This window comes from Nestor notabilis, unplaced genomic scaffold, assembly GCF_000696875.1.
Source record: "Nestor notabilis isolate BGI_N333 unplaced genomic scaffold, ASM69687v1 scaffold6814, whole genome shotgun sequence".
Lineage (NCBI taxonomy): Eukaryota > Metazoa > Chordata > Aves > Psittaciformes > Psittacidae > Nestor > Nestor notabilis.
This window is the reverse complement of record NW_009925095.1, coordinates 1-9641: the sequence shown is the minus strand read 5'-3', so window position 1 is coordinate 9641 and position 9641 is coordinate 1. Positions and strand designations below refer to the sequence as shown.

The 9641-nt window shown below is 46.8% G+C and overlaps 2 protein-coding genes across 2 annotated transcripts; one reads left to right on the top strand and one right to left on the bottom strand.

Moving 5' to 3' along the window:
* Window positions 1-567: 567 nt before the first annotated feature.
* Window positions 568-1838, top strand: LOC104404457 (chromosome unknown open reading frame, human C19orf70; the record flags this gene model as incomplete). Its single annotated transcript, XM_010012889.1, has 3 exons — window positions 568-738; window positions 1150-1201; window positions 1741-1838. Coding segments are annotated over 3 exons (321 nt in total), but the record flags the coding sequence as incomplete, so codon positions are not given.
* A 965-nt stretch (window positions 1839-2803) lies between these two features.
* LOC104399844 (scaffold attachment factor B1-like) lies at window positions 2804-9412 on the bottom strand (the record flags this gene model as incomplete). The annotated part of the gene is made up of 14 exons (XM_010012888.1): window positions 2804-3167; window positions 3462-3513; window positions 3622-3734; window positions 3846-3967; window positions 4363-4405; window positions 4847-4984; window positions 5234-5527; window positions 5656-5762; window positions 6136-6227; window positions 6574-6713; window positions 6829-6905; window positions 7000-7149; window positions 7727-7827; window positions 9363-9412. Coding segments are annotated over 14 exons (1609 nt in total), but the record flags the coding sequence as incomplete, so codon positions are not given.
* Between the last annotated feature and the right edge of the window lie 229 nt (window positions 9413-9641).

Below are 9641 nucleotides of genomic sequence, written 5' to 3'. Positions count from 1 at the left end.
GATGGAGAACGGGGAAATCCCCTTTGCCCGGACACTCGTGAGTGCACGAGTTTGGTCTCGGTTCTCTCGCGCCTCTCTCAGTGCCTCTGTCGGGTTTATGTACATGTATGTGCTATAGCAGCCTTCCAGCGCCTAAAGGGGTGACAAGGAACCTGGAGAGGGGCTTTGGGCAAGGGATGGAGGGACAGGACAAGGGGAATGGCTTGAACCTGCCAGAGGGGAGATTGAGATGAGCTCTTGGGCAGAAGCTCTTCCCTGGGAGGGTGCTGAGGCGCTGGCACAGGGTGCCCAGAGAAGCTGGGGCTGCCCCATCCCTGGCAGTGTTCAAGGCCAGGTTGGACACAGGGGCTTGGAGCAACCTGCTCTACTGGAAGGGGTCCCTGCCCGGGGCAGGGGTTGGAGCTGGAGGAGCTTTAAGGTCCCTTCCAACCCAACCCATGTATTCTGTGAAGACACCAAGAACCATTGGAGTATCGGTGACCCTCAGGTGTCTTTATCAATACCCTCCCTCTGATGGTCACTGGGGGAGGCGTCGATAGTTGTAACAGGAACTGAACTGTTGCTGCTTTGGATCCTTCCAGGCTTGTCGCCAAAGGAGGCCTGGCTGGGGGGGCTGTGTACGGGGCCTACGACCAGGGGCTGCTGGGCAGTGGCACACAAGGTGCTGAAGCCTTCAGGAAAGCTCAAGCAGCGCTGCCTCCAGCCATCCAGGAGTGGATAAGTTACGCGGGCTGGGAGGTAAGGGCTGTGCAGCCACACAACCGTGTCCTCTGAATGAGGGGGAGAAAACACTGGGGTGATGTTGCGGTTCCAGTGATGCTGGTGGGAGTTTTGCTGTTGAAACATTGGAAATGTTTTGAGGGGGATTGAAAGGGAGAGAGGATAAAACTTGAAATTTAGGGGAGAGACAAGGAGACAGCCACAGAGAGGGGTTTTCAGGAGCACCCAGATGGGGAGTCCTGCCTTCTGCCCCTACCTTGTACTGGGGAGGGAGCAGGGTCAGCTTTAAGCCTCATATCTGTTCCCTTATGAGGCTTATGGAGAGTTGGCACCCAAGTGTCTTTGAGACCTGAGGTCAAGGTGATGTGGATCCTGTTACAAGTGAAACCCCTCGAGTGCTGATATTTTCTCTCTCTTCTCCCTTTCTAGCTCCCACCCATTCCAAAACTTGAGTTTTCCCCTTCTGATTTCTGGAATAAAGGTAAAATAACTTCTCACCCAACTGTGAAAGGAGCAAGGGCCAAGAGGGATGTAGCTTACAGTAGTCGTTTCAGTACTGTGCTAAATGGAACGGTGGGGAAGGAGGGAATAGATGTTACAGCCTGGTGGAAGGAGCGTTGGGACTAAGGAAGCTCCAGGTTTTGCCACCGACACACTTGAGTGACTTTGGACTTGGATTTCATGTAACTGTGAGGGAACACGGTCCACAAATACTGTGACATGTCCAATGTCACCCATGGAGTCTGTGGCAGGGCTGGAAATACAATGGAACTTAGCTCAGTCCTTTGGTTCAAGTCTATCCCTTACACAGGCCCTAAGCTGGGATTTCCCTGTGTCACAAGTGCTGCTGAGCAATAAAGCTGCACCTAAACCGAGGCTCACTCAGGCCTCAGTGTGCTTGAAAGCTTCTGAGCTAGAGCTGGATCTTTGTGTTTAAAGAGATCTCCAGTGCTAGAGTAACAGTTGGAAATGTGGCTGGAACGCTGCTCCGGGGATAACTCTGCTCTGCTCTCCCTGCAGGAGTGCGGATGGTGATGTCAGCCTTGTCCGTGGCTCCCACCAGGGCCTGTGAATACACTGCAGAAGGCTGGAAGTACGTGAAGGACCTTGTCAAGTAGTGTCCTGGTTCTCCAGGGCTGTGATTCTCTCTGTCCCGGGCTGGCTGTGGGATGAGGCCGAGCCCAGCCCTCGGGAGGGCTGCAATAAAAGACTTTGCAATTTCCGCTGGTATCTGGGTTGGTTCTGGCCTGGGACTGGGATAATTGTGTTCTTTTACCAGTGGTCATGAAGTGAGGGCCCTGCTCTGAAGCTGCTGAACTGAACTGGTTGTGTTGTGTGTTGCTCCTGAAGGTGAACACCCTCTGATGCAAACCAAGCCAACAAGAGGTAACAAGACAAGCTGAGGAAGGAGTGCCACACGGAGCACATGAGGTGAAAGCTGCTTTTGTGGCTTGTCACACAGCTGGGAGCAGCCACTACTAGTTGCAATACTTGTTGATGAGTGTGTAATAGAAGGGAGTTGGTAAGTTTGTGATGGGAGATTACCATTAGCTGCAGTAGCCTGAGTGCTGCACCACACCAGGCTTTGCTTCTCAGGCAGGATTAGTCCACCTCTGATTGCAATGACCTTGCTTTTCTCAACATAGAGGTTTTGTGCTTCACTTGGTTTCAGTTGAAGGAGCAGAAGGGGTGGGGCTGGGCTGGAAGGTGTCCTTCCATTGCTGCAGTCAATAAGGGCAGTAAGGCAGGCATTAGCAGTGTTAAAAATCACTTATTTGGTTTTGATTCCCTTAACAGACATTTAAAACCATCTGAATGACTTTGGCTGAAGGATGAGAACTACTTCGAGGGCTGCAGCCTGCAGAAGGGTTTCTTAAACTCAGGGGAGTTGCATTTGCTGCTTGAAGAACAATGTCCTCTGCATTTCTGAGTCAGTTTTGCAATGCCAGGTTCAAACTTTGCCCACTGCAACCCACTCCCTCACGGAGGGTACTCAAGTTTTGGTACTTCACCTTTGAAAGAAACCCCTGTGGTTTAATACATGACTAAATTCAGGTTTCCAGGGGCTGGTGAAACAAAGCAATTAACTGTAAACTGGCTTTTATTTATGGAAAATGGAATGCTTCATTAACAAACATTTTAAATGGGATATGAACAACACATTACAAAACAAACGAGTTCACATTGGGTTGTGTGAAATAAGATGGTAGCAGCTTAAAAAAAATGACACTTAGAGTAGCCCACAAGTTACAATGAATGGTAACCCTGGGGAACAGCCTCATTTCAGTTGCCACCTTGCATTAAAAACTAAAGACATTCAGTAGCGACGGTTGAAACGAGGGTCGTTGGGTCTGTTTGCTCTCTCCTGGCCAGCAAAGCCTTCCCCCTGCATTCCTCCTCCGTGCATCATCTGACTTTGGTTGCCACCTTGCATGAAACCTCCACGCCTAGAAAGGGATTCAGACACATTAATTGCTGCTGGGACTCTTGATAGGATGGGGACAGAATGGCTGTTGTAATGGGCTTGATTGAATTGATGATAGCAGGTTGAGGGAAAGGCTGTTCTCTTACAGCTCTCGGTGTGGGTTTGCACTCTTCAACATTAAAACCCCGGGAGCATTTCATCAGTCCTTGACGTTAAATCAGGTAACTGATGCTCGCATCAAATGCTTCTTTGGCCAATTTAAGTAGAAGAGATGCCCCTTGAAAGGAAAACGCTTTGTTCCTTCTGAAGTTCTTACCCTGACATGCCTCCACGATGGATCACATGGCCAGGTCTGCCTCTACCTCCACCTGAAAAAGTTCAAATGCTTCCTTTAGCTCCGCAGCAGTAAGTTTCCCTCGTTCCCAAGGACAGCAGTTCCTGCCTTTCATGCTTTACAGAGCACAACTGCAGCTCACCTTGCCATCGCTCATGATCCCGCCCCATCATCCCTCCATCCACACTGCTCTGCCATGAACGATCTTGATGTCCTTCAAACTTGCGGCCGTGATCTCCCCAGTCCCGTCCATCCCTGCGGGAGAGGGGAATTCATCCTTCTCACATGAGCCAGAGCACAGACAGTGTTTTACTTTTAAAGGGAAAGCAGCAAAATCCCGACAGATCTTCAGTTCAGTGCACTGACCGTGACTGGGGAGGTATCCCTCTGCTTTCACTCATCCTTCTGTCGGATCCGTAACTACCCCAGCTTTCCCGGGAATCTCGTGAGTGACGGTCTGGTCCTCCGTGGCGCTCATCTGGATAGTGCTGAAAGACAAAGATCACTTAGAGGGCTGCCCAAACCAGACTCTTTAGTTGGTTTAAGTTGCTCTGCTGTCATTACTCCATCCCAGAACCATTTAGGATGGAGATCACCTAGTCCAACCTCCCCGCTCCCAGCAGGATCAGCCAGGGCAGGCTGTCCAGAACAGTCTCCTATCAGGTTTTGAGTATCTCCACAGCTTCCCCATGAAAGTTCTACTGTTTGAGCACCTCCATAGTTTAGTCTTTGAACTAAATTTCAACTTATTAAAGAAAACAAGACAATCTGGTTGTCCAGAAGGTCTTTCTTTCTTAACCACTGCCATTTAGTCTGACACCCACTACAGAAACCCAGGTTGTAAGGAGTTAAGATGTTTCTGTAGCTTTATAAAGCAACTTACTTGTCCATCCCGATCTCCCATCATTGTCCTGGATCCATCTCTCCTACAAACAGACAATTACAATCAGACTGTGGTAGTAGAACATGCAGCAGCCTCTAAAAATCCATCTATGTAACACCACAGGTGAAAGATCCTGCTTCCATGGAGTGCCAACATCATCTACAGGAGGCACAAAGAGCTGGAACTTGGGGAGACCATGCCACGCTTTGGATTCCTAAAGAACCCAAGGTATAAACCAGAATATTCTCAGGAATATGGCAGGTGCCTGTAATATTCTTTAGGATTTTCTCGGAGCCAGCCTGCCAGAAGGCTTAAATCATGGCACTCTACAGAGCTCTTCATGGGTATGTAAGAAAAGAAGTCTGCAGCCACTAAGCCACACTTCCAAACTGAAATGCAACCTAAACACACAGTAAAGGCAGGAACATGTGCCATTACATCCACTTTTGTCTTCCAGGGAACACCGTGGAGGTCGGACACCAACCTGTCTATTGAGTGGTCTTGGTACCGGCCCCGATCCCTGTGGTCGAAGTCGTGGAAGCGATCCTGGCGGCTGAAGTCTGAGTGGTACCTGTCATTCATTGCCATTCGTTTTGCCTCTGGCCAGTACGGATCATCTCTCCTGAGAGAAGGAATATGCTTGTTTCAGTCAAGGTAATCACTTTTGATACCGTTTCCCCCATTCCAAGCCAGAAGAAGAGAGTCTGAGTGGATAGTCTGACTGGGGCTATCAAACACGCTCATGTCCGTGCCCTCCCTAGCTGCTGACTGATGGGAGCTGAGAGCACATGGAGAACTCTTTATAGCACAGGCTGATGAGCCAGAACCTGGCAGCATTTTGCACTCGCACCCTTTCTCTCGCTGGCTTTACCTGCCATCGATGTCATATGGTCTCCTCATGGCAGAGCGCCGCTCCTGCTCGTAGCGCAACTGCTCGTGCTGGCGCCGCAGCTCTTCTCTTTCCCGCTGGATGCGATCCTGTTCCCTCCTCCTCTCATGCTCTATGTGCATTCGTTCCCTTTCCAGTCTTTCTCTTTCCATCCGTTCCCGTTCGAGACGCTGCCGTTCGATTTCCAGCCTCTCCCGAGCAATCTCCAGCCTTTCTCTTTCCTCTCGTTCCCGGATAGTCTGCAGGTGCTGCTGCCTCTCCCGGCGCTCCCGGGTGCTGTTTGAACACACACAGAAGGTCACAGATCTGATACTTCCACAAAGAAAGGAAAGTTAGAATGGAAAAAGAGGAGAAAAGGAAAAACCAGGGAAGGAAGCACCCGAGGCACTTCCCTGCTCTCTTACCGGCGCTGCTCGGCCTCCCTCATCTTCCTCTGGGCTTTGATTTTGTCGAATGGCACAATCCCTTGTCTCTCCCTGCTCTCTGATTTGCGATCCTGGCTCTTGATGCTCTGGATTTGGTATTGAAGTAGATGAACTCAATGGAGTACATTTACAAAAGGACAACTATCCCAAGCAATACTCTGAGCTCCATTTCCACTGATCCAGATCCCGGTCCCCTCACTTTTCAAACAGGCTGTTGTTCTTTTAGCGTTACAGACACACCGTAACAGTGCTACTGCCCACATGTGTTTGGGGGTTTCCAGTGCTGAATGGTATCAGTTCTGCAAAAGGTATTTTACTGATTACCATCTAAATCCACATTCTAGTAACTCCAATTGGACAAACCAGGAAGACCAGTGCAGGTTCCATGTCACTTGGCAGGATTCAGTACTTGTTTCTAAGGGAGACTGATAATCTTTCCCATGCAGAAACATGACTTACTCGGTCTTTTGATGTAGTTGATGTTTTCACACTAATAACAGGTTCTCCTTTGGATTTATCCATTACTACTGTTCTCTCTGTTCCTTTACTTCCTAAATCCATCAGAGGTTGAGGGGAAAGACATGGAAAAAAACAATGAAACTACGTAACTAACCCTACTCATTGCTATGCCAGACATTGTGCTCTCTAAAATGTCAAGACAGGCATTTAACCCTCTCTTCAAAAACCATTCTCCACTACACCTATTCAAGTGCTTCTGTTGAGCACAACACAATGTTAAACTCCCTCCCCTCCACCTCTTTTTATCTTCTGGATTTCCCATTAGGAACCAGAACTAATTCCAGACCATTGGCAGTTCTTGGAAAAGAACCACCTACAGTGAATTATTCATTCTTCACCCTATCTTCTACTCCATGAGAAACAGAACAGCCAAATTACCTGACTTCATAGTTTTAGGTTGATCTGATGAGCCTGACTTCAGTTCCTCTTTCTCTTTTTTTTCCTTTTCATCTTTGTCTTCTGTCTTTTTAGATTCATCTTTTTGGTCAGATTTCTCATCCTTTTTAATGCTGCCAGGTCTATAGAGAGATATTGATATAAGTTAGACTAATAGGAAGAAGTGAAAGGAGAAATGCTAGCAACACCAAAACAAAGCAGCAAACACCTTTGGACAGGGGATTTCCAGAACAGTACCTCTCAGTGGCTGTTTCTTTCTTTGCTTCACTCTCTTTTTTATCACTTGGCTTCTTCCCAGCGGGTTCGCTTTTGGCCTGAAATGTATTTTGCACATCAGCAGCTGAGAATGTGGCCTCAATCATTGTACAATGCGGTGGTAGGGGGATACCTTTGAGGATCAGTACTCACTTTTTCTACAGAGATTATCTTCCCATGTAACTCTGTTTTGTGGAGGTGTGTGATGCACTTGGTGGCTTCCTCAGCTGTTGACATGGTGACAAAGCCATAGCAGCGAGCACCGGGGCTGCGAGCGTTGGTCACCACTTTGGCACCAACCACCTTGCCGAAAGAAAAGAGGGATTTATACTCCCTGGCACAAGTGTTGTCACAAGGAACATTACAAAGGTTCTACTAGTCCTTTCAGGCAGACTCAAAGCTGTGCCACACTTCATCCATTTTTGTACCTATTTGTAAAAGCCACATTTAAGTCCTAGAGTATTTTCAGTAGTTCAGGTTGTTGCACAAACTGGTTTCTTTTACTCCAATCTGATGACAGGAATCTTTAAATAGGCTTCAAAGTTTGGATAAATATCCCTATTTATGTCTCGTGACATTAACTTTCTACTGAACTAACTCTTTCCATCTCCCATCTGACAGGGAGATTTAACTTGCCAGTTGCTTTATCGTTAATAACAGCTGCAGGCACCTCCCCACAAACCAAGACCTATAAAGTGCATTTTCTTTGCTTGTAAGTGAGTGACAGCAGGAAAAAGTGGACATTCAGCATGTACTTTGGCCATTTTTTCCTTGCTACCCCCCAGTATTTTTGATCAGTTCATTCCTTTCACTGGTATTTTCAGTCTCAGGAGCTTAAGAAGTGTTATTAAGACAGTTTCAAGTGAAAAGAAACCCTTACCTTCCCGTATCTGCTAAAGAGATTCTTCAGATCTGTAGCTCTGGTAGTGGAAGCCAGGCCACTCACCCAGAAGTTTCTACCAGAACCACTGGCAGTGCGACCTGAAGAAGAAAACAGATCAACCCAAACCTCCAAACCCTTGTTATTCCAACAACTCCTTTGGATTTAGAAAGGAGCAGTTCCACAAGTCTTTTGTACTTTCATATCAGAGAGCAAAGGAAACGCAACGCAGAACATTCTCCCCTCAGGATTCACATTCCTGAAGGCAAGAAGTACTGAAAGTGCAAAAACTGGAAGCTGAACTACAAGCTTTGATGCATGCAGCAGGATGTTATGTCTTGCCTCCAAAGGAATGCTGATGGGATGCAGGCTAACCATGGGAAGACATCCACCATAAAGCAAGGAAGTTTCCTCTCCTATTTCTGTCCACACGGATTCCACAGTTGGGGTAAGAGCCTCTGTGTGACTTTAGTTACAGGGGTTAGAGAAGACCCAGCTTCCTCCAACTGTGCAAGAGCTACAGAACACCAAACAAATCTGGCATCTAAACTAGAAAGGTCCTTTGGAAGAAGATCCGCAGAGGCAAGGACATTATCAGACACCCAAATTCCTGAAGGTGGTTTGGAATGAGGACTCCAAGGAGAGATTTCCCAGTCCACAAAAAATACACTGACGTCGTTGGGCAAAAGACACCATGTACAAACCTTTGAGATGTTCTGAAATAAGAGAACAAAAGATTCCAGACTGTCAGGAAGAGGGAAACAGACCCCAGTGGAGCTGCCTGTGAGGTGAAGTAGCTTACAGAGACAGGTATAACCCCGGATCTTAGAAGCAGCAGCTGACAATGAGTTCAGTCTGTGCTGTAAGTTGCAATTAAAACCAGATTCCTCCTGTTCAGTGGATAGACACAATTAATAATGACTTTCTTGCCTATGATAGGAATTGCAGGAACTTCTAGACCTTCAGTGCTCAACTATGAACCTGCAGTATGTAAGGAGAATGCTAGCAATCAGTTGCTCTGGTTAGGTAGGAGGGAAGAGAGAGGTGGGGTGAGCTGCAGAGACTCAGCAGCCCGATATATGAGAAGGAAGAATTATGATGAAAAGAAGGAGCAGCAGACAGAGCTGATCAAGACATTTTCATCTTGGTTATGATGCATCTTTGCACCATGAGCAGGATCCGTGTGAACAAAGGTTTAACAGCATCCATCTAACCTGAAGACAATATTAAGCTTGAAGTTTCTGTGGTATTTGAATACACGAAGACAAGGTTCCAAACGACTTCAGTAAAACAGAGGAAGTTCTGAAGAATCCCAACTGTAAAGCAAACACGACTGAGGAAGGCACCTGACTCACTACCACAGTGGCAAGAATCTTCAGTGCTATGCAGGACGTAATGTGTTACCAGCTACCTCTGAAGACCAAGACATAAAAGGCTACAAGAGATACCCTTAGAAAATGCGTAACAGGAAAACTGGGGGTTTTGCATAAACAGATTTTAAAAACAAACAGAAAGAGGTGAATCTTTTATGGTATTTAACACCTGCAGCGTGCTTTTCCTCTGAAATAACCCATCCAATACAAAGCCAGATTCTCCAAGCAAGCATTTAAGGTCTGGTTTGATAAAAGAAACCTACCTTTCTCATCCTTTGGGATTATCTTTGTATCTCTGTCCTCCTCACCGGGGCTAAAGACAAAACACCACGTTATTTCAGTCCGAAAGAAAAGAGAGTCGCTAGAACTTATGAAAAAAATGCTAAAATTAAATACCTACCAGAAAATATGTTGCAAACGAAAACACACCTTTGTATACTTGATTTTAAGAAATCTGACAGGAAATAAGGAAGTCAGATTCTTAAAGAGACTTATAAAGACGTTTACGAATAAGAGTAATTTAAGAAAACAACCTCTGAAGG